This window comes from Lathamus discolor, chromosome 24 (assembly GCF_037157495.1).
Source record: "Lathamus discolor isolate bLatDis1 chromosome 24, bLatDis1.hap1, whole genome shotgun sequence".
NCBI classification, from domain to species: domain Eukaryota; kingdom Metazoa; phylum Chordata; class Aves; order Psittaciformes; family Psittacidae; genus Lathamus; species Lathamus discolor.
Genome location: NC_088907.1, coordinates 2,308,901 through 2,336,600, shown reverse-complemented (window position 1 = coordinate 2,336,600; position 27,700 = coordinate 2,308,901). Strand labels below are relative to the sequence as shown.

The 27,700-nt window shown below is 64.4% G+C and overlaps 3 protein-coding genes and 1 long non-coding RNA gene across 10 annotated transcripts; 2 read left to right on the top strand and 2 right to left on the bottom strand.

Annotated features, from left to right (window-relative positions):
* HCN3 (hyperpolarization activated cyclic nucleotide gated potassium channel 3) lies at positions 1-9,141 on the bottom strand. Its single transcript, XM_065659909.1, has 8 exons — positions 8,597-9,141; positions 6,056-6,485; positions 5,606-5,767; positions 5,127-5,345; positions 4,424-4,570; positions 4,090-4,330; positions 3,330-3,494; positions 1-2,893 (listed from the first exon to the last, which is right to left on the bottom strand). The coding sequence occupies exons 1-8, from the start codon at positions 8,905-8,907 to the stop codon at positions 1,770-1,772; spliced, it is 2,799 nt and encodes a 932-aa protein (XP_065515981.1). The 5' UTR covers positions 8,908-9,141; the 3' UTR covers positions 1-1,769.
* Positions 9,142-9,281: 140 nt separating this feature from the next.
* Positions 9,282-21,667, top strand: LOC136003914 (dual specificity protein kinase CLK2). Of its 4 annotated transcripts, XM_065659931.1 has the most exons (20): positions 9,285-9,445; positions 10,806-10,975; positions 11,107-11,341; positions 13,067-13,163; positions 13,512-13,578; positions 14,290-14,406; positions 14,634-14,800; positions 15,203-15,297; positions 15,643-15,772; positions 16,132-16,214; positions 16,448-16,527; positions 16,683-16,773; positions 18,695-18,772; positions 18,864-18,956; positions 19,042-19,162; positions 19,258-19,386; positions 19,508-19,667; positions 19,927-20,028; positions 20,139-20,256; positions 20,373-21,667. In XM_065659931.1, the coding sequence occupies exons 2-20, from the start codon at positions 10,806-10,808 to the stop codon at positions 20,517-20,519; spliced, it is 2,280 nt and encodes a 759-aa protein (XP_065516003.1). In that variant the 5' UTR covers positions 9,285-9,445; the 3' UTR covers positions 20,520-21,667. The 4 variants fall into 4 exon arrangements, with proteins under 4 accessions (XP_065516001.1, XP_065516000.1, XP_065516003.1 ...); XM_065659929.1 differs by lacking the exons at positions 18,695-18,772; positions 18,864-18,956; positions 19,042-19,162; ... (3 more) ...; positions 20,139-20,256; positions 20,373-21,667 and adding an exon at positions 17,195-17,854 and having other exon boundaries at positions 9,282-9,445; positions 13,070-13,163; XM_065659928.1 differs by lacking the exons at positions 18,695-18,772; positions 18,864-18,956; positions 19,042-19,162; ... (3 more) ...; positions 20,139-20,256; positions 20,373-21,667 and adding an exon at positions 17,195-17,854 and having other exon boundaries at positions 9,282-9,445.
* A 286-nt stretch (positions 21,668-21,953) lies between these two features.
* Positions 21,954-27,470, top strand: ENTREP3 (endosomal transmembrane epsin interactor 3). Of its 4 annotated transcripts, none has more exons than XM_065659911.1 (13): positions 21,954-22,620; positions 23,244-23,300; positions 23,408-23,518; positions 23,613-23,738; positions 23,824-23,931; positions 24,100-24,260; positions 24,347-24,446; positions 24,529-24,613; positions 24,708-25,283; positions 25,830-25,895; positions 26,042-26,292; positions 26,879-27,027; positions 27,305-27,470. In XM_065659911.1, the coding sequence occupies exons 1-13, from the start codon at positions 22,402-22,404 to the stop codon at positions 27,450-27,452; spliced, it is 2,157 nt and encodes a 718-aa protein (XP_065515983.1). In that variant the 5' UTR covers positions 21,954-22,401; the 3' UTR covers positions 27,453-27,470. The 4 variants fall into 4 exon arrangements, with proteins under 4 accessions (XP_065515983.1, XP_065515982.1, XP_065515985.1 ...); XM_065659910.1 differs by having other exon boundaries at positions 25,994-26,292; XM_065659913.1 differs by having other exon boundaries at positions 21,955-22,620; positions 26,879-27,470.
* LOC136003924 (uncharacterized) lies at positions 25,814-27,685 on the bottom strand. The gene is made up of 2 exons (XR_010608202.1): positions 27,305-27,685; positions 25,814-27,027 (listed from the first exon to the last, which is right to left on the bottom strand). It is a non-coding gene; the product is annotated as an uncharacterized LOC136003924 (long non-coding RNA).
* Positions 27,686-27,700: the final 15 nt, after the last annotated feature.

Genomic DNA, 27,700 nt, shown 5'->3' with positions numbered 1-27,700 from the left:
ACCAGCTCGGAATCTCTCTTTATTATTTAAATCCATTATGTACAACGACCAAAAATAAAAAAACGCTTTTAAATCCTCTGCGATATGAAAACTACAAGCTCTGTACATGGACTGCCGTGAGTGCGAGTGGAGGAGCGTGGTCTTTGGTGGCTTAGACTTGTGCCCGCGCACGCCGCAGAGGCACCAGCACCCCCGGCGGCCCCTCCTGCCTCCACACCGGGGGTGGCTCTGGCCGCAACGGGGGCAGAGCTGAGCTCGGTGCCGTCCGTGCCGGCCCGCGGGCTCTGCGGGGACACCTAAGGATGGGTTAACACATCTACATCACACAGCCTGGGCACGTCTGACTACACGGCCCCGCCGCAGACCCCTTCCCGAGGGGCTGCCGGGGACACACCGACCATGGGGATGGAGCGGGATGCGGGCAGGGAAGAGCTGAGGTCCATGGGAAGAAGGCAGTGCTGGACATCCCCTCCGCTGGACGCGCTGGAGGGATCCCGGCCGGGCCGCGGTGCCCTGCGGGCTGCCCCGGTCCCGACGTCCCAAAACGCGAGGGGGGGAACTGAAGACCTCACTTGGAGAAAGGCCCACGTAGAACAAGGCCCTCGCCCGCTGCACGGGGCCCTGCTCGGCGGCAGCCAAGCCCCAGAGCACAACTACAAGCCATGGTTCCTGACCCCGGCAGTGGGAAGCAGCTTGCGCAGCGTGGCGGGGACGGGAGGGGACACTACTTTAACCAGGACTGGTAACACGGGTGGCCCAAAGCGACACTGCAAGCAGAGCTCAGCGGCTGGGCAGAGCCACAGCTTGAACACACATTGCTGACTACTGGCTCCCGAGGGGTGGTGTGGGTTGGCCATGGGAAACCCAGGCTCCTGCCCCCCCAAAACAGAGACCCAGAAGGGTGAGGGGAGGCAGCTCCACAGCCCCACACTTCACCCGGGCGCTGCCATCTCCTCCAGACACCCTTTTGCTCACCGCAGTGCCTGGAAGTGGGACCACAGCACAAGGAGGGAGTAGAACCCAGGCTGAGCATCCCCTCAGGCAGTTGGGTCACCCGAGGGCTGCCCCCTTGATGGAGCATGGAGAGGGGCCAGGTCAGAGCATCCGGACCCCTTGATGGAGGCAAGATGCTCCCCCAGGCTGGGGAGGGGCACCCAGGGGCTGCTCCATGAGAGACCCATCTGCCCCCAGCTCTGCTGCCTGGCACTCGTCGCCCCAGGGGGACCCTGCCCAGGACCCCCAGGTCTGGGCACTGTGTCCAGGGCCTCAGGGAGGGGGACCTGGCTCCTGCCGTGGGCTCCGGACCCCTCACTCTGCCCCAGCACTGGGGCCTCTCCCTCCTCTCCCCAAAGCCAAGGTGCTGGCAGAGCTGTCTGGGGACCGAGGCGGGTGTGTGGCAGCCCCTGCTGTGACAGGACAGGCTGGAGGAGCCCCCAGCGCTGGCCTGGCCCCAAGGAGGGGCAGTGGGAAGCGAGGGCAGAGCACGGTGGGGCACGGACCCCACGGGGCAGCTGTGGGGAGACGGCTCCCCAGGAGTCGGGTGAGGGCTCTGACCCTTCCTGCTGCCTCCAGGAGGAGGGTGGGTGGCGATGGAGCAAGGGGAGAACCCGGCTGGGACCCACGGCGCAGTCGGCAGAGCCCCCTCCTCACCCAGGGGCTGCCCCACACCCAGAGCAGCCGGTCCACAGCCGCGGTGCTGCCTCTCACCTCGTCTTCCCTCCCTGCCTGTGCCGCCGGGTGCCCGGCTCCCTCCTGCCTGTACCCGGGACTCACATGTTGGACTGGAGTTTGGGCTTCCCCGTTTCCACCTCGGGGCTGAAGGCCACGGAGCCCTTGCGGGAGGGACCTGCCGCTTGCCGGGACGCGGACACCGGGGACTGCGGCGTGGATGCTCCGGCCACGGTGCGGCTGGGTTGAGCCAGCGATCCTGAAGGCATCTGCTGCGAGTGCTGGGCTGGCACCCCCGGGCACGGCTTGGCCAGGAGCCCGGCGACCGAGGGCGAGGACCGGCGAGCCAGGCTCCCCGCGGACTTCCTGCCCTGCTGCAGGGAGCTCCCGTCGCCTTGCTGGGCCACTCTGTTGGGAAGGGAGGGCTGGGATGCGGAGAGGAGCCGGACGTCCTGGGTGAGCCGCCCCACCGGCAGGCCCTGGATGCTCCGGTGCTTCACCAGCTGCTGCGGCTGCATCAGGAGCGAGATGTGCGAGCCGGTGGCTCGGGACAGGCTGTAGTGGAGCGTTCTCCCGGGCGGCAGCGCCTGCTCCGAGCTGGGGGACGGGGCCCCGGCCGCCTGCTGCAGCAGCGACGTGGACACCGAGGCCCCGCGGGACCGGGAGAGCTGCGGCTGGGGGCCGGCCGGGGGCTGCTTGGCCGCGGGGTCCCCCTTGGGCGCCGGGCGCGGCAGCGCCTGTGCCCCGGGGCTGGGTCTCTGCCCCGCTCCCTCCAGCGGCTGCACCATGGGCGAGGACGGGGACCCGGCGGCGGGCGTCTGGAGGTGGGACTGCGGCGCCGACGGGGAGCTCATGGAGGAGGGCCGGGAGCCCCCGAGGCTGGGCTGGGAGCGGCGCACGGGCTTGGCGAGCAGCGTGGCCTCGGGGGAGAGCGGGCTGGCGATGGAGGAGGGCGGCAGGAAGATGTGCGCCTGCAGGCTGTGCTGGTGGGTCAGGGCGATGGCCACGTTGGTGGTGGCGGCGGCCGTCTGCAGCGGTGCGTGCACCAGCGGCTCCCAGATCACCGGCTTGCCGCTGAGCTCCCGGCCCATGGCCATCTGCTGCAGGTCCTGGATGTTGTGCGCCATGTCCTGGTCGTGCTTCACGATCTGCTGGATCATCTCGTTGTTCATGGGCCCCGAGCTGTGCTCGGCTCGCTTGCGGAGCAGGATGGAGTTCTTCTTGCCTGGGTTGGGGGGAGGCAGCAGCGTCAATGGGAGCGGCGGTGGGGAAGGGACAGTAAAGCCTCACCCCTGTGGCCCTGGGGAGGGTTCGGGCTGGAGCAGAGCAGGGACAAACCAGGGGAGTCCCAGCGCCAAAGGTTCCAGGCTGGAGGCTGGGGGCCGTGGTCCTGCTTGTCCTCTGCAGGTGAGGGGGGTGAGGACAAGCAGCTGGGCAATGGCAGTGCAAAGATGGGAGAAGGGAGTGGGTGACAGCCCCACTGCCATACAGCATTGCCTGGATCTTCCTGGGAGAGAGAGGGATGCTGGAGGCAGGCTCCTTCCCTGTGCTCCCCCTCACCCTCTTTGCTGGGCACCAGTGGGGCTGGGGTGCCATCACCCATGGTGCTGGGGTGCCATGGCACAGGGGTGGCTGTGCTGGGCCCAGGGGCCGCTCCTCACCTATGCGGTCCAGCCGGTCCATGGCCACGGTCTCGAAGGCCCTGCGCATCATGGGGTACTCCTCCAGCACCTCGTTGAAGTTATCCACGGACAAGGAGTAGAGGCGGCAGTAGGTGTCAGCGCGCACGCTGGCCGTGCGCCGGCCCCGCGTCAGCAGGCAGATTTCTGCAGGGACACAGGTTTGGGGGTCGGGATGATGCATCCGTAGAACCATGGAACGGGTTGGGTTGGAGGGACCTTAAAGCTTCTCCAGCTCCAGCCCCTTGCCATGGACACCTTCCACTGGAGCAGCTTGCTCCGAGCCCTGTCCAACCTGGCCCTGGCCACTTCCATCTATCCCCTTCCCAACCACGTCCCCAGATAAGGGCAGCTGGAATGGGGACAGGACTGCCTGGCACTCCCACAGCCTGCACAGAAGCTGTGACTCAGGAACAGGGACAGACCCTGGAGCCTGGACACGCTGTGTCCTCAGCCAGGCCATGGAGCCAGGCCATGGCTGCTCTCCCAGATACCAACTGGCTCAGATGCTCTGCTCTAAACCTCCCTCCTTTCCGGCCAGAGGTGGGGTGATGCCCCCTCTGCCCAAGCCAGACGCAGTTCTGGTCCCTCTGACTCAATCTGCTGGGCAAGGTACCCCATGACAACAGCGGTGGTGGAATCGTGAGCCCCAGAGCCCAGCGCGAGGTGGATGCCCCAGCTCCTGCCCCCCGGCAGCTCTTGCTCCCCCCACTGCTCTCCAGGCGCCCCAGCCCAGCCTCACCCCCAAAGTAGGAGCCATCAGACAGCTTTGTCTCCTTGTTGCCCTTGGTGAGGATGCTGACCACCCCGTGCTGGATGAAGTACATCTTCTTGCCGACGGTGCCCTCGCGGATGATGAAGTCCCCGGGCTGGAAGACCTCGAAGCGCAGCTTGGTCAGCATGGCTGTCACAAAGTTGGGGTCCGCGTTGGCAAACAGGGGCATGTTGGCCACCAGGTTGCGGCAGTTGAAGTTGATGATCTCCTGCGGGGTTGAGGAGCACGTCACCAACAGGGACATCGCCGAGCCTGGCCCCGGCGAGCACCCAAGGCACCGGCAGTGGGTGCCTGCCCGTACCTCTTTGAGCGGCTCGCTGAGCTCCCCCAGGATGTTCTCCTCGTCAAACATCTTGCCCTGGTAGCGGTGCTCGTAGTACTCGTGGATGCGCTGGCGCGTGTCCCCAGGCAGCTTGTGGAATGACATGTACTGCTCCACTTGCTTGTACTGCGGGGACAAGGCAGAGCCACACAGGGTGAGCCAAGCTGCACCGCGGGGCTGCGATCCAGACCCCCCCAAAAGCCATGTCAAAGGATCATAGCATCACTGGTTTGGGTTGAAAGGACCTTAAAGCTCCTCCAGCTCCAACCCCTGCCACGGGCAGGGCACCTTCCACTGGAGCAGGGTGCTCCAAGCCCCTGTGTCCAACCTGGCCTTGAGCACTGCCAGGGATGGGGCAGCCACAGCTTCTCTGGGCACCCTGTGCCAGCGCCTCAGCACCCTCACAGGGAAGAGCTTCTGCCTTATCTCCAACCTGATGTCCAGGGCAGAGAACAGAACCCTGTGCCCCTGGGATGCACAGGACCCCAGGGCAGAGGCCAGGATGGGGCCTCGCTACGCTGAGGTGACCCCCAACGCTCCGAATGGGGCATCTCTCTGCAAATGGGCAGCCTGGTGCCCCCGAGCACCCCTCCGGGTGAGCGGCAGAGATGAGGGCAGGAACCTGCGGGGCCGGGACCCACCTTTCCCCCGTGCTCAGGCACCCCGCGCCCATCGCACCGACCTTCTCCTGGTACTGGCGCCGGGACGAGTCCAGCGACTGGATGAGGGCGGTGGCGTGGCCGATGAACATGGCGTAGCACGTGGCGCCCACGATCATGCTCAGCATGGTGAGCCACACGTCGGTCATGCCCTCCGGCGCCTGCTGCCCGTAGCCGATGCAGAGCATGTGGCTCATGGCCTTGAAGAGCGCGTGCGAGTACTGCTTCCCCCAGGAGTCGTTCTGCGGGCGAGGAACAGCGGCGCTGGGGGCTGCTGGAAGGAGCCGCTGGGCTGAGCCCTCCAGCCCCAGCAGCAGCCCCAGCGGGCTGAGACAGGAGGGTGATGCGGAGATCGCCTCCATCCCAGGTCACTGCTGGGACTGGAAGAGGGACCCTGCTCTGAGCACCTGGATCCAGGCAGCTCCAGCCTTTGAGCACAGGATGTGCGACCAAAGCCTCTCCTCCCTCCACGGCCGGTATCGCCCCTGCCCGGCGCACTCACCACCATGTGGTTGATGGAGACCCAGCAGTCCTCGGGGAAGTCTTGCAGCATGGGCACCAGGAACTGGAGGCAGCCGTCCCAGTGACACAGCAGCAGCATCATGCCGATGAGGTTGAAGATCCTCACCACAGCGCTGGCCAAGTCGTACGTCATGTGGAAGATCTGCGGAAGAGGTGGGAGTTGGAGCTACAGAGACACCGGCACTGGAATGGGTTGCCCAGGGAGGCTGTGAATGTTCCATCCCTGACGGTGTTCAAGGCCAGGTTGGACGAAGCCTTGGGTGGGATGGTTTAGTGTGAGGTGTCCCTGCCCATGGCATGGGAGGTGGAACCGGATGATCTTAACGTCCTTTCCAACCCGAACTATTCTATGACTCTATGACACTCGTCCCACGACTGCTCTGAACCCCCCAACCGGCTGTACCCCCCGTGGTCCCCAAGGGGCCCTCACCTCCTCCCACTGGTGGATGTAGCGGATGAGGCGCGAGAGGCGCAGCAGGCGCAGGAGGCTGAGGATCTTGGTGAAGCGCACGATGCGCAGCGCCCGCGCTGTCTTGTAGACGTCAGAATCCACCTGCGTCTCCAGGTCAACGATGAGGAAGATGTAATCCACCGGGATGGAGGAGATGAAGTCAACCAGGAACCAGCTCTTCAAGTACTTCATTTTGATGGTGTGCGGATCGAGGATGATCTCCGTGTTGTCCTCCACCACGATGCCTGTCCGGAAGTTCAGCACCAGGTCAGCCAAGAAGAAAGTGTCCGAAAGCACGTTGAAAACGATCCAGGGAGGGGTGTTCTCATCCTTGAAGAAGGTGATGCCCACGGGCAGGATGATCAGATTCCCCACCATCAGCAGCAGCATGATGAGGTCCCAGTAGAACCTGCAGGGTCGGAGCACAGGGGGTGGGAGAAGCAGGGAGAGGCAGGAGACAGTGGGTTGGAAGCAACCCCGAGTTCTCAGTTAGAGTCCAATGCAGTGTGGAGAGACGGGCGCCCAGGCCATGCACGCACGTGCCTGCCCACACACATGACCAACGCCGCTGCTCGGCTGGGACACACGTGTGCGGGGAGGAGCAGCTCTGCACCGGTGGGTCCGGGGGGGCAAACATCACCCCATGAGTGTGGGAAGGGGGGGCTGCAGCTCGGCTGTCGCTGCTCCCTCTTCTGACCCGGGTTCAGTGAAGCTGTTGGGATTGCAGCATGGGGGAGCCAGGCAGCAGCCAAGCAAGGGCAGGGAAGTGCCGTCACCATAGGGAAGGTGGGAGGAACATGTCTAACCCCAAAGGGGCTACTCATGGGCACTGGGCCTGCAGGACCCCTCAATCCACCTCCTTTCTCTGGCAGTGGACAAGCTCAGAGGCTTTGGAGGCAAAGCCAAGAGACACTGGGCAGGAGTTGATTGGTGTTTGGTCGTGCCATGAAACCCAGCATCCCCATTCACATGCAAATGTGGCTGGGATGTTTTCATTCCTCACACAAACACATGGACACACTTTGCTTCACAAGGCCAGCGATGGCTCCTGCGGCAGCTCGGTGGACTCCTGGGCTCCAAGTCTTTATGGGCGCCTCGAAAAGCAGATCCAGCTCCCACCTTTGGGTGCCCCGTTAGCCCCAGCCCCGGTTGTGGGTAAAGACCCCAAGTCTTCAAAGGTGACCTCAAGGCAACTCTTTGATCCAAAGCGGCCTTTGCAAGGACAAGAAGCCTGCAGGCGTTTCCTCCCCTGTGTCCTCACCAGGCACCACTTGCTGCAAGTGGTGGGGAAGAGGAGGGAGCAGAAGCGATGGCTCCTTCAAGAGGGAGCCCCATGGCAGGGAGGGGGCACCACCAACGCGGGGGCTCCCCCAGGACCCAGAGGCCTCGCGCACGTTAACACCCTCTTGCCCGTGGCCAAGATGGGCTGGGGAAGGCAAGAAGATGCTGGTCATGGCTGAAGGGGCCTGACCCAGCCGAGCAATTTCCTCCTGCACCCCACGCTGCGCCCCAAGCGCTGCTCACTGAGCAGGGAGCCGCCGGCCCCCACAGCTGCCAGAGCTCTTGATTCAGCCTCAGGCTTAAGCTATTTAGGGCAAGCCCCGTCCTCTGCTCTGTGTCAGGCCGAACACGCAGGGCCCTGATCTCAGTGGCCTTTATGTATCCCTATAATGTGATAAACACCGGCGTAATCCCGCCAGCTGTCTACCTGCCAGCTCGCCCCATGGCACCGCTGCACAAGCTGCTCCTGCCGAGCGCAGGCTCCCGAACTTTGGGGCAGCTTCCCTGGGAGAAGGGCTCCGAGGGCTGGAGGCTCCCGGTGTCAGGCTCAGGGGCTGGCTACAGGTATTGGGGTGCTCGCCAGGCGGGGGACATCAGCCGTGTCACAGCTTGCCGCGGAAGACGACTGCCTGGCGGCTCCATTCCCCGTAGAGAAAGCCCACCCTATATGACTCAACATCCCCGTGACACCCAGTTCCTCCCACATCATCCGTCCCTGAGCCCTCCCCGTGATCCCGGTGACACCGTGAGCCAGGCCCGGCTCCGTGCTGGGCATCCTGCTCCCTGCCACCAGCTCCCAGGCTCTGCAGGCAGCTCGTGGGGCCCGTGTCCCCACCGGGGTCACGCAGCTTCCTCACCAGACACAGACAAACAGCGTCGGGAAGCGGGGGCTGCGTGGATGAAGGCCGGCGGCCCCTGCCTCCTCCTCCGCGGAGGGGCCCCGGTTGGGCTGGGCTGCCCCTCGCCAACGGGAGCCCCAGGGCCGGGTTTGGGGCAGGAGAAAGTCACCGATGCCCCCCGCAGCATCACCCAAGGACGGGGCAGGGGCTGGGGCTGCGCGGCCCCGGGGAGAGCCGGAGCAGCGGCTGCGGTGCGGAGCCGCCTCCTCCCGGCCCGGTGCTGCGGAGCCCCGGCTGCCCGTCACTTGTTGCCCCGACGGGGCCGGGGCGGGGCGGGCGGAGGAGCCGCGCTCAGCACCAGGGACAGCGGCAACCGAGCGGGGCCGGGAGCGAGTCCCACCTGAAGTCGCTGTAGGGATGGATGATCCAGGCACCGGCCGACTTCACCCGTTGCCGTTCGATCTCCACGGCCCGGTGGCTGCCGAACATGCGCAGCGAGAACTTGTTCACGGCGGGCTGCAGCATGGCCCCGAGCTGCCGCTGCACGAACGTGCCCGCCGCCGCCGCCGCCGCCGCCGTGGCCGCCGCCTCGCCCTCCGCCACGATCTGCTCCGCCGCCACCGGAGAAGCCGGGGCCGCTCCTGTCGCTTCCCCATCCAACACCGGCGGCTTCTCCCGCGGCTCGGGGCTCCTGCCCGGTGCCGCGTCCATCCCTCCGCCGCCGCCGCCTCACGTTTCCTTCAAACGCCCTTGCCCGGGCGTTCTGCCCGCCGCCCCGCCGCACATGCCCGGCCCCGGGCGGGCGCGCGTTCACTTCGCCGGTCCCGACCTCTCGCTCACCGCTCACCGCTCCGTTACCGGTGTCCGCAGCTCCAGGGGCCGCCCTCCTGTTGCGCACCCCGGGGAGAGGCAGCGGGGCCCCTCCGTTAACGGGGATGCACCGGAGGTACCGGAGCAGCGGCGGCGGCAGCGCGGGACCCCGCGGGCGGGGCGGGGCCGGGGTGGGCGGGGCTCCGGGGGACGACGAACGTCGTCCCCCGGAGCCCCGCCCACCGCGGCCCCTCCCCCGTGTGACGCAGTTGCGTACGTGCGTACGCGGCCTGGCGCTGAGGACCCGGATCGGCGGCGGCGGCGGAGGGGTGCGGCGGAGCTCGGAGCACTCGGAGCGGGGCCCGGGATTCCCGGGAGCTCCACGGCCGCCATCACGGATTTCCTGTGGGATAAACGCACCGGGCTGGCTGCGAGGACGGTGCGGAGCGCAGGGCGGTGCGGGCCCTTCCGGGGGTGGGGTTGGGGTTGGGGGGGGGTGAAGGCCTCGGTGAGGCCTTGCTGCCCGTCCGCAGCCTCTTCCCTCGGTGCTGGCTCCTCCCGGTACGTGAGCCCCGTTCGGCCGCTTCGCTCCCGGTACCGGCCCCGCTCCTCCCGGTGCTTCGGCTGTTGGCGTTCGGCCGCTGAGGCCCCACCCGACAGCGGCGGAGCGCGGCCGCCATCATCGTCCCCAAACCGGTTCCAAAGCTGCTTTGGAACGCGCCGCTGCGGGCTTTGCCTGCTCGGGAAGGGGGTGCCCGGCCTTGGCCGGCCTCCAGCGCCGCCTTCGTGCGTTGCCCTTAATGAGGGGTTGGACTCGGAGCCGCCGGCCCCGGGGTATGGGGGGGGGGGGAAACCGTGAACGGGCCCCGGCCGTGCGCTCTCGGGTGCCCTCCAGCCACCGCCTCGGCCTCTCGGTAGCCGGGCCTGTGATACTGGGACGGGTGCGGAGCCGCTGCGTGTGTCCCTTTTGGGGGGGGGAAAAGTCGCAGCTGGGAGGGCTGTGGGCAAACGGAGCTCCGGGCTCTTGGCTTTGGAGGCAGAGCAGGTGGAGGTGTTTGGTGGTTTGGGGGTAAAATACGTGTGGGGAATGGCTTAGAGCAGGATGCTCTGAGCCGGGGCTCCGGGGGCCGTCCTGCTGAGGGACAGGCTCCTTCCCTCTTGGCTCCTGCATCCCGTCAGAGAGGTAGAGGCGAGCGCTCATCCCACTGAGGGAGGGCTCTGCACGGCTTCATTAATGCCTTTGCGTGTGGACAGGGTGGTTTTGCTCCCTGGCTGGGGCAGTGGGAAGCGTGGATGTCTCCTGCTCGGCAGTAAACCAGAGACATCCCTTCAGGAGCTCCCGTACAAAGTCCCTGTGCAGCAGTACTGGGGTGCAAGGACTTTGGGCCAAGCACTTGCAGATATCCTGAGCTTCCTTTCACCTTCCTTCAGTTTGCCTTGGTGCTGCTCTCCCCTTCCTGGGGAGCACCTTAGTTTAAAGAGAGAAAAAGGTGGAAGCTCTGAAGGCTCAAATGCTGCTCCTGGAGCTTTGGCCAGTAGAGATGAGTGCGAAGAGGCGAAAGTAACCTGAAAACCAGAACTGCAGCAAGCACAGCCCATGCGGGTGGCCACATCCTCTCATATGGGGTGCTGGGGTCTCTCAGAAAGGCATCCCCTCCCTCTCAGGTCCCCCCTGTGTGCTCAGACACGCTGCTGGTGGCCTCCCTTCTCCTTGCCCTGGCAGCTCCTTGGCTGCGGATGCTCTGTGCTGGTTGCCCTCCCTTGCCATTGCCTCTCATGGTCCTCTCCTGTCCCTGCAGATGCCTCACTCCCGAAGGTACCGCTCGTCGGAGCGCAGCAGCCGGGGCAGTTACCACGAGCGCTACAGGAGCCGCAAGCACAAGCGGCGGCGGACGCGGTCGCGGTCCAGCAGCAGCGAGCGGGACCGGCGGCACCGGCGGGAGGACAGCTACCACGTTCGCTCCAGGAGGTGAGGCTGCAAGGCCGGGGCAGGACCCCTTACCTGTGGGGCTCCTTCAGGGGCAGCTCCTCTGCTCTGCCCTGTGCTCTGAGCTGGGTTGTGTCCCTAATGGAATCCCCGCCTTGCTTGCCCTTCCCCAGCTACGACGACCACTCAGCAGACAGGAGGGCCTACGACCGGCGTTACTGTGACAGCTACCGGCGGAACGACTACAGCCGCGAGCGGGGGGAAGCCTACTATGACCCCGAGTACCGTCACTCCTACGAGTACCGGCGCTCCCGGGACCGCGAGGGCAGCTACCGGAGCTGCAAAAGCAGCCGGCGTAAGCACAGGCGGAGGCGGCGCCGCAGCCGGTCCTTTAGTCGCTCCTCATCGGTGAGTATCCTGCTGTGCTGGGCCTCCCCTGTAACCTTTCTCTCCCAGGTGCCGAGCTGGGTAAGTGGCAAACTCACTTTCTAACTGCTCTCTCGGACTCGGCTTGAGATGTGCATAGAGAAACCTTTGGTGCAGGTGGCAGCTCGTGTCCATCGTCCTGCTGCGCCTCGGCAGGGGCTGCCCTGTGCCAGCCCGGCCCAGGCGGCTCAGCCCCTCGCATAGTGTTGCCCGCTCAGAGGTGGGAGGAGGACAGGCTGTGCCTTGCGAGGCTGGCGTGTCCCCCCTGGGGTGGTGCAGCAGGCCTCAACTCCTTTATCCCTGCAGAGCACTGCTTTTGTTCGGTGGTGCTCATTAAGAGCTGTCTAGGAACCCCAGCCAAGCAGTCTTTTGTGTGAGGTCCAGCTGATCCTGGTCCCAGAGAGCTCAGCCTGCCTGCCGCAGGCAGCTTGGTCCCTGGTTCTGTGTTCTGTGGCAGGAAGCCTCCCTGTCTCTGAGGGTTAGGTCCTGCAGCAGAGCAGGATCTTTCTGGGTGGGCTCAGCTGATGTGGGGTGTCGTGTGAAGGGCTGTGCAAAGGAGTGAAACTTGTGGACTGATCAATTCAGGTGGAGGCAGCAACCGTCACAGGCTCTTCCCAGCAGTGTCCCTGCCTTTCTCTTCTTGTCTGTTCTGCTGTTCACCTTCCACTTCTGTTAGACCCCCGACACGTTCTCTGCTCTGTATGTGGAGCTCTCAGTGTTGTCCAGTCTGTCCTGGCTGTATGTCCAGGGATGGGACTGGGGGCTGGATTCAGGTCCCAGGTGTGCTGGCCGGTTGGTTGCTCCCAGGTGTGGGAATACTTAGCTGAAGAACTGAAGGCAGGAATTCTCTCTTCTCTGGCATAAGCCTCTTATCTGCCTCGTCCCAGGCTGTCCCTATTCCCCATTGGCCTCTGCTTCTCTCCTGGAAGCTAGTCCTTCCAGGATCAGCTTTGTTAGGGGAGGGTATAGGCAGCATAGGGTCACATCTTCCCCAAGGCAGTCACAATTCTCTCTGGTTTGGATGGATCGTTGTACTGAGAGTTACTTCTGAAACCTCTGAATTCATCTTTGCCTGAGTGTTGGGGCTGGGGGACGCTGCGGGGGGGCTGTTGGAATGGGATGTGGGGGACAGCCCGGGCCTTTGCTTGTGCAGGACTTGCCAGCACCTGCCTTCTGCTGCCTTTCCCCAGCGGCTGCATGGGGCTGAAGGAGCCTCTCCCTGAGGCTCTGCCGCACTCTCTTGGCGTCACCAGGACCCGAAGGCCAGTGCCGATGCTCTCGGAGCCCCGCTAGGAGCGAGGGCGGCTGCCCCCTTGCTCTGCCCTCCACTAGCCCTGTTGTGACCGTCTCTGCTCTCGCACTGGTTCGGGGGGGGCTGTTTGTAGGTTCTTTTTTTTTTTTTTTGGTTCTTTTTTCTTTTTTTGTTTTTTCTTTTTGGTTTTCTTTTCTTTTTCTTTTTGGCTACAACGAAAAGCAAACTGTTTTTTTCTTTTCTGAGCTAGTGTGTTGTATCTTGACATGTTCCCTTGCAATATCCCTATCGTTATATATTCCTCTGTGCCGTATGAATTGGCTGGGAATCTCCTCCTGCAACCCCTCCTCAAACAACCATGTGAATTTCCAAACCAACCAATGCGTGACGCTGGCTGCTGCGCTGGGTTGAAAATGTGATTGGTGAATGATGAATTCCCTGTCTGCCTGGGCCAGCAGCGGAGTCGACAGAGCAGCAGAAGGGCCAAGAGTGTGGAGGACGACGACGAGGGGCATCTGATCTATCGCGTCGGCGACTGGCTACAAGAAAGATGTACAGCCAAATCGTAACATAATTTAGCTCTCTAGTTAAGCTCCCATCGCAGTCGCAGATCTGTCTTATCTTTCTGTTTCATTTTATTTCCATTGTTTATTAAAGAGAAACCCTCTCCTTTTTCCTTCCCCTTTTGTTAAAGCTACGTTTATATTTTGTATTGTTACTGAAGTGCCAGGGAATTAGGGCTGTTGCCTTGTGCAGCCGGTGTCAGCCTTCCGCTGCTCCGGCCTCTCAAGCTGTGTGCAGGTTAGGTGTTGCAATGCATTCTCCTCTGCCTTGTGTATGCGCTGCAGCCAGGTCGTGCTCACTCTCTCATCTGCTTTCCTCTCCTTCTCTCCCTCCCAGATGAGATTATTAGCACCTTAGGGGAAGGCACGTTCGGCAGGGTGGTGCAGTGCATCGATCACCGCAGGTACGTGAGCAGGGATGTGGTGGTGAGGGGTAAAGAGAGACCGTAGCTGGCAATGGAGCCTTTTGGGCTCAGCGTGGAAGCCTGGGGCTGAAATGAGTCTCTTTGTTCCTAGGATTCCCCAGCTGGTCTGGGCACTCAACCTCTCCGGTTGTCCATGTGTTGAAGAAGGGTTGGGGGAGCTTCTGGGGGGTGCTTGTAAGGAGGGAAAAGGCGCTGCTTTGGTGGATGGAGCAGCTTCCAGTGTCTGAAGGGGGCTACAAGGATGTTGGGGAGGGACCTTCATCAGGGACTGGAACGACAGGACAAGGGGTGATGGGTTCAAACTGAAACGGGGGAAGTTCAGGTTGAATATAAGGAAGAAGTTCTTTACTGTGAGGGTGCTGAGGCGCTGACAGAGGTTGCCCAGAGAAGTGGTAAATGCTCCATCCCTGGCAGTGTTCAGTGCCAGGTTGAACAGTGACTTGGGCAACATGGTCTAGTGTGAGGTGTCCCTGCCCATGGCAGGGGGCTGGAACTGGATGACTTTCAGCTCCTTTCCAACCCAAACCATTCTATGACAGCCCTTAATAAAAGCACCTTCTGGCTTGGGAGGGGTGGTGGAAGGCTGTGCTGCAGAGGGTGAGGCTGATTCAGAAAGCCCTTTTTGCAGGGTACGGGCTCTCTGGCCCAGCTCAGTGCTGATCTCGAGCTTTATCCCTGTTTCTCCCCCAGGGCTGGTGCCCGTGTTGCTCTCAAAATCATTAAAAACGTAGAGAAGTACAAAGAGGCTGCTCGGCTGGAGATCAACGTGCTGGAGAAGATCAACGAGAAGGACCCCGAGAACACCAAGTGAGTGGGCTCCTGGTGTTACAATGGAAGGGGAAGCCTTGCCTTAGCGCAGTTGCAGGGATGGAATGCGAGAGGTACTTGATTTGGGTCACTGAATCTGTGTGTGGCTACGTTTTGGAGGCATATTGGCTTGCTGTGGGATGAGAAGGAAAGGAGAAACCAGGCACAGGGATAACAGCGGGCTGGTTTGTGCAGGTCTGTCTCAAGCCTCATGTTTTTGCCCTCAGTCTTTGCGTCAGGATGTTTGACTGGTTTGACTACCACGGCCACATGTGCATCTCCTTCGAGCTCCTGGGGCTCAGCACCTTTGATTTCCTGAAGGACAACAACTACCTGCCTTACCCCATCCACCAAGTGCGGCACATGGCCTACCAGGTGTGCCAGGCTGTGAAATGTAAGTGCTCGCTGCGCTTCTCCAGTGCTCCTTGGCTGACCTGGAGAGCTGTGCCGCTCCCAGCAGTGCCAGTTCTGAGCCTAAGCTTTGCACTGCCTCCAGTGGTGAATGCATGCTTGGAAGGGATGCTTGTTTTCCTGATTGTAATGTTTTCCGATGCATGTGGGCTGGCAAGAGCTCAGAGCACTTCAGCGTCCACCCCCCTACGCGTTTGGGTGATCAATATGATAAATGTGCTTCTAACAAATCATCTTGGCCTGGAGCAGTCTGTTCACACCCCGTTCTAAATGTGGGCTAAACTGATGCCAGTGTGAGCAGCCTGAATCAGTGATGTTCGCTCTTTGGGTGGGTGTAGCCTCACTTTGCTTCTCCTCCATCACCCGACTCTGTTTGCCCCCTCAGTTCTGCACGACAATAAACTCACCCACACCGACCTCAAGCCAGAGAACATCCTCTTTGTGAATTCCGACTATGAGCTCTCCTATAACCTGGAAAAGGTAACGGTGCTTCTGGGGTTCTTCTCTTGGGTTCTGCTGTCCCTGGCCTTAGCAGCAGGAGGGAGGAGTCAGAACGTGGAGCCAGGAGACACAGGGTTCACCAGCTACGTTCATGCACATGTTCAGGGCCTGTATCTTGCAGGAGCTGCCTGTGTGGCTGTGAGAGAGCCATAGGGACCACAGACTTACCTGGCTGATGGTGGGAGCTTGTTTGGGACTGTTCTAGAGCTAGTGTAGCCTCTGAAGCCTTCCCCTGCCCTGTGGTGAAGCCTTAGCTGTGTAAGGAAGGGGCTAAGTCTACATCCTGAAGCTCCTGAGTAACTGATGCTGTTCTCCCTTGTGAAGAAGCGGGATGAGCGGAGCGTGAAGAGCACAGCCATCAGAGTGGTGGACTTTGGCAGTGCCACGTTTGACCATGAGCATCACAGCACCATTGTGTCTACCAGGCACTACCGAGCCCCAGAAGTCATCCTGGGTACGTTCCCCTTGGTCTCTCTGCGGAGGCAGGCGTTTCCCCTGGGGCACTGGGTGCTGCCTGCTGGATTAAGGAGCATTTTGCCTCCACATCCTTCAGTAGCTGTCCTGGCTTTACCCTGGGAGATGAGAAACACTTTATTTAACATGCTCTACAGTGCTATTTTCTGGGGGGCCGAGCAGCAGCTCCTAAGTTGGTGTTTTGGCACTGCCACCAGCTGGGCAGTGTATTGCCACCAGTGTATCAGGAGCCTGGTGGGAATGGGAATTGTTTTTCCAGTTGTTTGTTTCTAAAAGGGAGAGGGATTTGGAATCTTGGGCCATAACTGGATCTTTTATTGAAAACACATTGTTTTCTAGAGCTTGGCTGGAGCCAGCCCTGTGATGTGTGGAGCATTGGCTGCATCATCTTTGAGTATTATGTGGGTTTCACCCTGTTTCAGGTGAGAACTGTACGCTGTATGGCTACCTCACAACTGGTGAAAGAGGATGCTGGCTGTTCCCCAGTACAGCCAGGAGCCTCTGGGAATCATGGGCTTCCCTCCATCACTGCAGTCTTGTAGAGACAACCAAAGGTGTTGCCCAGCAAGGGGTTCTGAGCAGGGGAGTACCCAGGGCTGGCGCTGGAATGATTGGAATCTGTTCCATGCCTTCCCTTTGTGTTTCTCCCCCTCAGACACATGACAACCGGGAGCACCTGGCCATGATGGAGAGGATCTTGGGGCCAATTCCTTCTCGGATGATCCGGAAGACGAGGTGGGCAAGGCTGCTTGGGTACCGCAGGCTTGCTCCCGCTTCAGGGAAGCGCTTCTCTGAGGGGCTGAGCTTTGAAGCTGCCTGCTGAGCGTGTTGCTGTTGCTGCAAGGCATTTGGTGTTGGGGGTAACCTGTTCCCACCTCTTACTCTGGCAGGAAACAGAAGTATTTCTACCATGGCCGCCTGGACTGGGATGAGAACACCTCTGCTGGCCGCTACGTGAGGGAGAACTGCAAACCACTGCGGGTAAGGAGGGGTGGGCAGGAATCCTGCTTGCTGCAGCTTCTTCTCATTGCAGAGGCTTTTAGTGCCTGCCTCAGTTGGGAAGGTTTTCCTGGGGGCAAGGTTGGGCCACCAAGAGGGTCAGACCAGTGCATTCCTGAAGGAGCATTTGCTATCCCAGACATAAAGGAGGAAGGCTGCAGCAGCCTGGGCGTAATCTGAGGTGGAGGAGGAGGGCATGGAGACCTTGGGAAGTGCGTGGGGAAAGATGGCAGGGGGAGCTCAGCAGTTCCATGCTTGGTAAAGCATAGAGCTCAGGTCTGGGATTAGCGATGGTCTGAACAAATCAACCTTCCCACGTCTTGGCCATTCAGCCCAGGGAATGCCCTGTGAGCGGGCCATATGTGGCATCCTCAGCACTAACCTTCCCCTTCCATCTGCGCAGCGATACCTGACCTCAGAGGCTGAGGACCATCACCGCCTTTTTGACCTCATCGAGAGCATGCTGGAGTACGAGCCCTCCAAGCGCCTCACCCTGGCCGAAGCCCTCAAACACCCCTTCTTTGACATGTTGGAGATGGAGCCCAGCACAAAACTGTGGGACTCGAGCAGGGACATCAGCCGGTGACGGCCCGGGCGCCAGCCTGCGCTCACATTCTAGCCCCCGTGGAGGCCTGTGTCATTTCTATTCAGACTTTTGGTGCTTTTGGTTTGGTTTTTTTTTTATACATGAGTAAAACTCCCCTGGACAAGTTTGTAAAGCTGTTAATATGTGAGATACTGTAAATAGCCCATATTCTATAGCGGCCTCTGAGCACCACGGGCCCAACCTCCTACTGTTGCTGCTGCCGTTATCATGAGGTGAGGGGGCCTGTATGTCCATATGTAAATACCTCTGTTCACGTGTTGCTCTGTCTCCTCCTGCCCTCCTTGGTGTACATACTCCAGGACTCGCTGTAGCTTATCTGTTTCCTTGTAAGTTATGAAACTGGTGGGACTGCATGGGAATTATTTTTTGGATCAATGTCATAGCCCATCCCCACACCAGAGTTTTATAAGGATTTTGTACAGTCTTTGTGGAGAAATAAATATGAAGTGAATAAAGCCCCCGGGTCTGGGTCTGAGCCAGCAGCAGTCGCTCTCGGTGACAGTTGTAGGAAAAGGGATGTCAAGCACCCACCTCGGTGTCTGCCTCTGGCTCTTACCAGTGCTGCCGTGGGACTTGCTGGGGCTGTTTGAGACGTGGTTCCAGCTCAGTGCAGGCGCTTTGCCAGCGTGCTGGGGGGTGGCAATAACGGAGCACTCCTGGTCTGTTCTGAGCTTAGCACTTGGCTGGGGCACCATCTGCCTGGGGCACGCTCTGTCCTGGCACTGACTGGCACCGTGCAGGGTGATGAATTAGTGTGGGACCTAAAGGGGCTCCGGGAAACCGGGAGAGTGGGGCTTTGGGCGAGGGATGCAGGGACAGGGCAAGGGAACGGCTCTAACCTGCCGGGGGGGGATGGAGATGGGATCTGAGGCAGAATCTTCCCTGTGAGGGTGCTGAGGCGCTGGCACCGGATGCTCGGGGGGGGTCATGGGGGACCGGGGAGGGGGTGGCGAGCGCCGGTTCCCGTTACCGGACAGCGCCGCGTCACGTGCCCGCTCCGCCCGGCCCCGCGCGTGTGCAGAGGACCCCCTGCGGCAGGGCTCGCCGGCGCTGGTGACGTCACGGGCGGCAGCCAATCGGAGGCGGAGGGAGGCGGGGCTGCGGCTGACGGGGCTGAGGCGGCGGCGGCGGCGGCGGCCCCGGCTCCGGTCCCGGTCCCGGTCCCGCCATGGCCCAGCGCGGCGGCCCCGCGGTGCTACCGGACAACCCGTTCCAGGTGCGGGGCCGGGGCAGCGGGAGCGGCGGCGCGGATCCCCCTTCCCTCCGCCGCCTCACCCCGCCCGTTGTGTGTTGCAGGACCCGGCGCTGCTGCCGGTGGGGCCCGGGCCCGAGAGCGCGGCGCTGGACGCGTACAACCCGTTCGAGAGCGGCGCGGTGAGGCCCCGGCGGGGCGGGCAGGGCCCGGGGCGGGGGGGGTCCGGGATCCGGCGGGGGGGCCCTCACCGCGCTCCTCTGCCCTCCGCAGCCGCCGCCGTACCAGGCCCCGGCCGCGGCCCCGCAGCCCCCGCGCAGAGCCAGCCCCACCGAGCCCCGCAACTACGGCTCCTACGGCACGCAGGTACCGGGGCGGGGGGCGCGGCCGCCGCGGGCAGGGCGCGGGGAGCGGGCGGCAGCTCCAGCGCCTGCGCTTCCCCTCCCCGCAGGCCTCGGCGGCGGCCGCCACGGCCGAGCTGCTGAAGCGGCAGGAGGAGCTGAACCGGAAGGCGGAGGAGCTGGACCGGAGGGAGAGGGAGCTGCAGAACGCGGCCCTCGGCGGCACCGCCAGTGAGTGGCCGGAGGGGCCGGGCAGGGACCGTCCCCTCGGGGCCCCCCTGCGCGGGCACCGCCGCTCTCTGCCTGTCGCCTCCTTCCCCCTGCAGCGAGGCTCAACAACTGGCCGCCGCTGCCGGCCTTCTGCCCCGTGAAGCCTTGCTTCTACCAGGACATCCCGGTGGAGATCCCCGCCGACTTCCAGAAGACCGTTTCCACCATGTATTACCTCTGGATGGGTGAGTCCCGGGGGGAAGCAGGGCAGGAGTGGCCCCTGTGCTCTGGAGGAGGTGGGGTTAACGCCATGTGTGCGGGATGGGGGGGCCTGGGGGTGCCCCACTGACATCGCCTCTCTCTCAGCCAGCACCATTGCTCTCTTCCTGAACTTCTTGTCCTCGCTGGCCTGGTTCTGTGTGGAGCCCTCATCCGGCTCTGGGTTCGGGCTCTCCATCCTCTGGGCCCTCCTCTACACGCCCTGCTCCTTTGTCTGCTGGTACAGGCCCATGTACAAAGCCTTCAGGTGTGTGTCTGCTCCCAGGCCAGCAACGCAGCGCTGTGGGGAGGCTGCATGGCTGGGGCTTGGAGCTGGGGGCACGGGGCTGCTCGGTGGCACAGGTTGTGCCCCGAGTGGGACGCTGATGGTGTCCCAGCTCCTTTGGTTTGGGGCTGTTGTGATTCTGCACTGAGCTTCGTGTTCTCCTTGTGCCCGCCCCTGCTGTGTAAGGGAGGTTCCGGGGGTTCTTCCCTATGGCCTAACCTCGCCTGTCTCTTTCTCCCAGGAGTGACAGTTCCTTCAACTTCTTTGTCTTCTTCTTCGTCTTCTTTGCCCAGAACGTGATGTACGTGCTGCAGGCCATTGGCATCCCCAACTGGGGGTTCAGGTGTGTGTGGTGCAGAGCCGGGGAGCCCCGGCCAGCCGAGCACTCCAGAAAGAGAGGAGGCAGGTGGGCAAGAGGGAGCCTGTGCTGTGCAACTGCCTCTTGTGTTGCAGTGGCTGGATATTGAGCCTGATAGCGCTGCGGAAGAACACGGCCGTGGCAGTGATGATGATCCTGGTGTCCTTGTCCTTCACAGCAGTGGCTGTGTTGGGCATCATCATGCTGAAGAAGGTGAGTTTGGATCAGCCCTCGGGGCCGGGACACCTTTTGGGGGTGACTTTGGCAGGCACAGGGACACAGCTCTGCTCGCTGGGGTGCCCTGGCCCTGAGCCTCTCCTCAATCCCAGATCCACTCCCTGTACCGCCGGACGGGCGCCAGCTTCCAAAAGGCACAGGAGGAGTTTGCTGCCGGGGTCTTCTCCAACCAGGCTGTGCGCAACGCGGCGGCCAACGCCGCTGCGGGCGCCGCCACCAACGCCTTCCGGGCGCCCTAAGGCAGGGCCCCGGCTCCTCATCGCACGTGGGCTCTTCCCGAGGGAGAGGAAATCCAGGTTGCACTTTCATTGGATCCCCGTGTGTCTGCATCAGCTCTCAGAGGCTGCCTCATCCCAGCTTGGAAGTGCTGGTGCCCGAAGCGTTTGCTGCTCTAACCCCTTTCCTCACGGATGGAGGCTGCGCTGGTTTGTGCTGGTCCCTCCCCTCAGCGGACTGGGGATAGAGCGGGGTGGGAGGTGCCGTGGCCAAGGCCTGTGCTTGTCATCGCCCTCCCTTCCAGCACTGAGCTGCTGGGGACAGGAGGCTCCTCCAGATGTGTGACAGGGACCGAAATGGCTGCTCCCCTTCCCTGGGCATTCCCATTTCCCCATCCATCTGCCCTGGGTTCCCCTTGTGCCCCCAGCTTCTCCCTGGGGGCTTTTCCCTGCCTTCTCTCTGCTGCAGGACCCGATTCTCTACCAGGAGCATCATCCGTCCCCTGCTTTCCCCAGGAGCTTGCTCTGGTGGTGGTGGGGCTGGTTCTGTCCCCAGGGGGCTGAGCTGGGGGGCAGCCCCCATGCTGTCCCCCTTTCTTGTCCCCGTGTCTGTTACAGCTGAGCCTGCTCCAGGCACAGGAATAAGGAGCGTGCGATGCACCCGGGCAGCGGTGGGGGGGCTGCTGGCCTTGAAGCCTTGTGCCCCACAGCAGCTGAGCCAGGCCTGTGGTGGAGCCCAGAGCAGGGCTGGGCACTAAGGAGGGATCCAGTACCCCTAAACCCCCCCTCACCTTCATCACCTTCTTGCCCCCCTGCCCAGCACTCTTCACCCGCAGCCTGTCCCTCCCTGTGCGCTGCCCTGTGTGTCCCCCCCACCCCTGCCACCCATCCCCTCGGGGAGCCCTGGGCTGGGTCCTGCTCGTTCTGCTTTGCCCCATCTCCTCTCAGTGCCCCGGGTTTGTCCCTGTTGCTCCGGGGCTGGCGGGAGGGTTCGTGCCTTCATCCATGGGGCCGCTGCCTCTGCCCGGTTCCCTTGCGGGCCCGGGGGAGGGGGTCCCTGCTCCCACCGCTGCCGCCCCACCGGGGGCTGCTCCCGCCGCGGCCCCGCGTGTTGCTGAGCCCGACGCCGCCCTCGGGTTTTATTTAAGGAATAAATGAAGTTTCACTCCGTGCCTCTGCGCCCCCGGGCACCGGGACCGGGGCGGGGGGCGGGCCCGGGGCCGGTGCCGCAGCCCCGGCGGGGCGGGCCGAGCCGCGCTCCAGCTCCCGGCGTGCCACGGGAGGGGGGGGGGTGCGCGGCCCCGCTGCGGGCGGCGGCGGCGGGAGCGAGCCCGGAGCGGCGCCGAGCCCCGGCCCCGGCGGAGCGGGGAGCGCGGGGGCCGCCGGGGCTCGGCGCGGGGCCATGCGCGGCCGCGCTCCGCGCTGCGTCCGGCACCGGGGCCGCTCCGGGCAGCGGGACCCCCCCCCCCCGCCTCGCCCCGCGGAGGATGCTCCTGGGCGGCGCCCGGGCCCCCGCCCGAGGCTCCCGTCTCCCGGCGCTGCCCTGGGGGCCCGGGCGCCGCGTCCCGGCGTCGGCATCGCGCTATGACCCCCCCGCGGGGCCCCGGCGAGACAGGGGCGGCGAGAGAGGAGGAAGCCGCGGGGCCGCGCTCTGCCGCCCGCCGGGAGCCGTAGGCCCGGCTCTGCCCGGGGTGCGGAGGTACCGGTGAGGCGGATTCTGCTCCAGGGCAGCCCGGGCAGGGAAGCGCCGCCGTCAGCATCCTCCGGGAGGTGAAAGGTGGAGCCCGGCCCGCTCCCGCAGAGCGTCCGCTCCTGCTTCCCCGGGGCCGGCGCCGTCCTGGCGCGGTGCCGCCGGTTGCCCCGGGGCTCCGGGGCCCGCAGCCGCCGCTCGCCGCCCGGGGCAGCCATGCCCTCCCCTAGCGAGTCCAGCCGCTCCTTGACCGGCCGCACGTCCCGCAGCCTCACCCACCTCCGCGTCCAGCGGACCTGGCTGCAGATCCTGCTGGTGCTCGGCTTCATCCAAGTCATCCTGGGCGTCCTCATCGTCACCTTCAGCCTGGTGGCCGTCACCATCACGCCCTCCGCCAGGATCCGGCACTCCTGCCCGTCCTGGGCCGGCTTCTCGGTGAGTCCGGGGCCGGGGCAGCGCGGGGAGGGTCCGACCCAGCCCCGCTCTGCCGGGTCCCTTCAACTCCATCCCAAGGGAGCGTGGCCCCGCTGCTCCCCCATCCTTCGCCTGTGGCTGCCGTGGTGCATTGTGGGAGAATCCCAAGGCTTCCTCCAGGGTGACAATGTGGGATGGGGACCCCAGGAGCGGTGCGGGGGGGTCCGGGGAGTGCAGGGGGGGTGACTTGGTTCTATGCAGACCCTGAGCAGTTTGTGCTGGGAGAGAGGGGAGCGGGGAGTGCTGCAGTGGTGGCGGGGGGGGGACCGGGCAGCCCTGCCCTGCTCCGCAGCCCCTCACTGGGGTGCTCTGCCTGCTGCATGTGTGGGGTGAGGGCAGGACCCCCCAGGCCCCACGGTGCCCCTGCAGCGCGGAGCCGCCCGCAGTCCCCAGGCTCCCCGGTGCCCTGAATCAGCAGTTTCGCCCGGCTCGCAGCAGCGCTGGGGCTGCTTGAATGGCTCTGGGCTGGCTCCAGGCCCATGGGGCTCAGGGGGCTGTGCTCAGGGGCTTGGGGGCTAGCTCTGGGCCCCACTGCCTGGCAGAGACCCCTCCTCATCCTCACCCCTGCGCCTGTGCATCTGCAGCTGGCGCTGTCCGGCCTTGTCGGCATCATCTCCTGGAAGCGGCCCCTCACACTGGTGGTAGGTGTTGGGGGGGACCAGGGTGGGGAGGGCAGAGAGAGGGTTTGGGCATCCCCACGTACCCCTGTGGATGCATGGCTGCGCGCACCAGCTCCCTGTGCCCACAGATCACCTTCTTCACGCTGCTGTCGGTGCTGGGCATCATGCTGAGCCTCGCCGGGTCCATCCTGTCCTGCCAGAACGCGCAGCTGGTGAAGTCCCTGCAGGCCTGTGAGAGGGTGAGATGGGCCCCGGGGCAGTGGGGCAGGGGTCCCTTGGGCCGATGTTCCAGTGGCTCCCAGGGGTATCCCTCATGGTGCTCCTTGTCCCCAGGAGAGGGACTCGTGTGTCTGCTGCCAGGCCCGCCCGGAGCCCCCCCCCGCCTCCTGCAGCCGGCAGAGCGAGATGCTCACCATGTTCCCCAACTCCGACTGCCGCAGCATCCGCACGGCGCTCAAGGTGGGGCACCCCGCATGGGGCCAGGGCTCCCTGGGGCACCCCACCACGCTCTGCGGGCGCCTGCGCTCACCCCGCTGCCCCCCAGGACCTCCTCTTCAGTGTCTGTGGCTTGACCGTCTTCTCGACCATCGTCTGCACGCTCTCTGCTGTTGTGTGCTGCATCCAAATCTTCTCCCTCGATATCGTCCATGTGGTGAGTCCCAGCCCTGGCCCAGGAGCAGATGGGGCTGGGACTGGCATTCCCTGGGCGGGGGGGCCAGGGCAGGACCCGGCCCCAGCCGGATTAAGGCTCGGGATGCGCATCCCTTGCCGGATGCCTGTGCAGGGGGTCCCAGCTCTTCCTCCTCCGCTCTCCCTGCAGCTGGTCCCGCAGCGCTCGAGTTCCGTGACGCTGGAATGCACGTCCCCCCCCGACACCTTTCTGCAGAGCATGATGGACTTCGAGGAGTTCGTGCCCCCGGTGCCGCCACCCCCCTACTACCCCCCCGAGTACACGTGCAGCTCGGAGACGGATGCGCAGAGGTACCTCCCTGGTGGAGTCAGGGCTCAGTGAGCCCCAGGCAGGGCTTGTCCCATACAACGCGGCTTTTCTGCTCCTGCCTCCACAGCATCACCTACAATGGCTCCATGGACAGCCCCGTGCCCCTCTACCCGACTGACTTCCCCCCTTCCTATGAGACTGTGATGGGGCTGCGGGGGGACAGCCAGGTAGGAGATGTCCGCAGGGGATGGAGCAGGCACATTGGGCTCCTTCCTGCTCTGCCTGCGCCCTGACTGTGTCACCCCACAGGCCACCCTCTTTGACTTGCCGCTGACGGACGGCTCGCACGCCTGCGCCTGCGACCGCGTCCCCTCCATCGTGCTCAGCGGAGAAGGTGCTTGTGCCCCATTGAGGAACGGGAGAGGGGGCCGTGCGGGGACTGTTCCTTCTCAGCAGCTCCTCACTCCCACCCGCTCCGCTCCTTGCAGTGTCCATGGACAGCGGGTCCCTCATCATGTCCGAGATCATGGACATCCCGGGGGACAGCAGCCCCTCGGAGGACTCGTGCCTGCTGGAGCTGCAGGGCTCCATGCGCTCCGTCGACTTCGTGCTGTTCCGCTCCATCCAGCGCAGCCGCGCCGATTACTGCCTGAGCGTGGACTGCGTGCAGTGCAGCCACCACCCGCGCAGCCCCATGCTGGGCCTGCAGGGGCCCTTCGAGGAGGTGCCGCGGGTGCGGGTGCGGGGGGAGCGCTCCTACTCCTGCTCCACGGCGGCGGAACCCGGCCACGACGGCGTCCTGGCGGGGGGAGCCGTCACCCACAGCTGCAACCGCCTGGAGGGGCTGTCCCGCTGCGCCGGGCCCTGCTTCCCCGAGGTGCGGCTCAAGGACAAGGGGGAGCTGCGGGGCCGCGGCCGCCCCTCGGGGCTCGGTCCCGGCCGCCTCGGCCAGCTCCGGCGCAACAGCGAAACCTCCTGCCCCGCGTCCCCGGGCCCCGCTCCGAGCCAGCGCCCGCTCGTGAGGGCGCACAGCGACCCCGGCGTCCCCGCGGCCGGACGCGCTGGTAGGCGGCGATGGGTGCGGGACGGGGATGCTCGCCTGGTGCAGCGGGGGCGTTCGATGGGGCTGGGTTCAATGGTGTTCATTCAGGTTAAGTGAGGTTAAATCCCTGCTCCTGCTGCTCTGGACCCTGGGGGTTGAGCCCTGAGAAGAGATCCGGGGAGACCTGAGAGCAGCTCCAGTGCCTAAAGGGGTACAGGAAACCTGCAGAGGGGCTTTGGACAAGGGTCTGCAGGGAGAGGCCAAGGGGAATGGCTTTAACCTGCCTGAGGGGAGACTGAGCTGAGCTCTTAGGCAGAAGCTCTTCCCCGTGAGGGTGCTGAGGCGCTGGCACAGGGTGCCCAGAGAAGCTGTGGCTGCCCCATCCCTGGCAGTGTTCAAGGCCAGCTCCAGTGGAAGGGGTCCCTACGCGTGGCAGGGACAGGCAGGGGGGTTCTGCTGTGCTGGGAGGAGGGGTTGCTGTAGGGTCGTGCTGCCTGGGCTGGTGCTGGTTTCCACACAGGGGTGCAGGACGCTGCCAAAGCCTGAGACCTCTTTCTGCTCCCTGCAGATTTCAGGGAAGTACTTTATACCAAAGCACTGGAGGACACCACGTCCAGCTCCTCGGCGGATACAGGTCAGGGCCCTGGGATGTACTGGGCTATACAAGGAGATGGGGGGGGGGTGTCTGTAGCCCGTGGGGGTCAGGCTCACCCTTTTGGGGCTTGGGGACAGGTCCCGTTGGGAGCAGCATCCCCGGATGCGATGGTGCTGTCCCCGCAGGGCTGTGCTCCGAGGCCTGCCTCTGCCGCCGCTCTCACTGTGACTCCCCGCCGCTGCTCCGGGCCGGCTCGGCAGGGAAGAGCAAGGCGCTGCCCCCCAAGAAGGTGACGGAGCAGCTCTCCAAGAGCACGACCCGATCCCTGGGGGACCTCAAGGTCTGCAGGGGCACCCGCGGGCTGGTGGCCAGGTTCCTGCAGAGACCCAAGCGCAGCGCGGAGGTGCCCGGGCACAGCTCCCAGGGGCACAAGCAGGTGGGTTCCAGTGGGACAGGAGCCCCATCCACACCCTCTTCCTCCCTCTGCTCCCCATCTCCACACCAGCCCTTCCAGGGTCTCTGCTCCCCTGCCATGCACCCCATGGCGTCAGCATCCCAGCTCCAGGCAGGGGCTGTGGCCAGAGCTTCCCTCCTGTGTCACTGTCCTTGCCCAGCCCTCCTTGGCGTGACAGCTCCTTCCCTTAGTCCCCAGCTGTAGCCATGAGTGGGGAAAATCATGCGTGTCGCAATGGTTTTGGCTTTGCCCTTGAGTCACCACAGCCCGGAAACAGCCACTGGGATGTCCCAGCCTTGGCTTAAGGGATGTTGGAGACCTTGCGCAGCCCAGGAGGCCCCGACCGGGCTCTTCATCAGAGACTTGTGGTGATAGGACAAGGGGCGATGGGTTCAAACTGAAATGGGAAGTTCAGGTTGGAGATAAGGCAGAAACTCTTCCCTGTGAGGGTGCTGGGGAACTGGAACGGGTTGAATGGAGAAGCTGCGGCTGCCCCATCCCTGGCACTGTTCAAGGCCGGGTTGGAGCACCCTGCCCGTGGCTGCAGCCTGTCCCCATGGGGCTGCAGGTTCCCTGGAGCGCCTGGCCCGGAGCAGAGCGGCCCCACGACGGCATCCACCTGCGGAGCTGCGGGGACCTGAGCTCCACCTCGTCCCTGCGCCGCCTCCTGTCCGCCCGCCGGCTGGAGCGGGGCCGCCCGCGGAGCCTCAGCGGGACCTGCAAGGACAGCGAGAGCGTCCTCTGAGAGCGGGGACCCCCCCGCTGCCCCCAAGGGGGGCCCCGCTCCGGGCCAGGGCCCTCGGACGTGGCTGCCGCCCCGGCGGGGCTGGGTCCAGCGCCGCTGCCCCTTCCCCGGGGCGAGGGGCTGGTCCCCTGCGGCGTCTGCTGCGGGGCCGTCGCGTCCCCAGCCCTGTGCCCTGCGCCAGCCGTGCCTGCGCCCTGCCCCGTCCCCTGCTCCGGCCATGCCCGTGCCCTGCACCAGCTGTGCCTGTACCCCCGGACGGCCGTGCCCGGCCCGGCCCGGCCCGTCCCGTCCTGTCCCGCACCGGTCCCCGCGCCGGCCGTGCCCGTCCCCTGCTGCCCGCTGCGGGGCCGGTCCCGCAGCGCTCGGGCCGCGCCGCCCCTCGCTAGAGACCGAATAAAGGTGATCGCCGCCTCCACCGGGGCCGTGCCGCCGGGGCCGCGGGGGATGGGGCGGGAACGGGTCAGCTGACGCTGGTCATATGACGGGTGGGGCGGGCGCCTGGTCCCCGGTGGACGGGAGGGGCGGCCGGTACCGGCGGGAGCATCGGGGACCCAGGGCCGTGCCCGAGCGGTGCTCGGAGCCCCCCCGCGCCTCCCGGTGCCCCCCGGTGCCCCCCGGTGCCCCCCGGTGCCCGGGGAGGGGCTG

Bases quoted from the DNA above. Each gene is read 5' to 3' on its own strand.
- LOC136003914 (XM_065659931.1), top strand. From the start codon at position 10,806: ATGCCTCACTCCCGAAGGTACCGCTCGTCGGAGCGCAGCAGCCGGGGC. The intron at 15,298-15,642 runs GTAACGGTGCTT...TCCCTTGTGAAG, and splicing joins TCTCCTATAACCTGGAAAAG to AAGCGGGATGAGCGGAGCGT. The intron at 19,163-19,257 runs GTGAGTGGCCGG...TTCCCCCTGCAG, and splicing joins GGCCCTCGGCGGCACCGCCA to CGAGGCTCAACAACTGGCCG.
- ENTREP3 (XM_065659910.1), top strand. From the start codon at position 22,402: ATGCCCTCCCCTAGCGAGTCCAGCCGCTCCTTGACCGGCCGCACGTCC. The intron at 25,284-25,829 runs GTAGGCGGCGAT...TGCTCCCTGCAG, and splicing joins CCCCGCGGCCGGACGCGCTG to ATTTCAGGGAAGTACTTTAT. The intron at 25,896-25,993 runs GTCAGGGCCCTG...GCTTGGGGACAG, and splicing joins CAGCTCCTCGGCGGATACAG to GTCCCGTTGGGAGCAGCATC.
- HCN3 (XM_065659909.1), bottom strand. From the start codon at position 8,907: ATGGACGCGGCACCGGGCAGGAGCCCCGAGCCGCGGGAGAAGCCGCCG. The intron at 5,346-5,605 runs GTGAGTGCGCCG...CCTCGCCCGCAG, and splicing joins TCTCCATCAACCACATGGTG to AACGACTCCTGGGGGAAGCA. The intron at 2,894-3,329 runs GTGAGGAGCGGC...CCCCCAACCCAG, and splicing joins GGACCGGCTGGACCGCATAG to GCAAGAAGAACTCCATCCTG.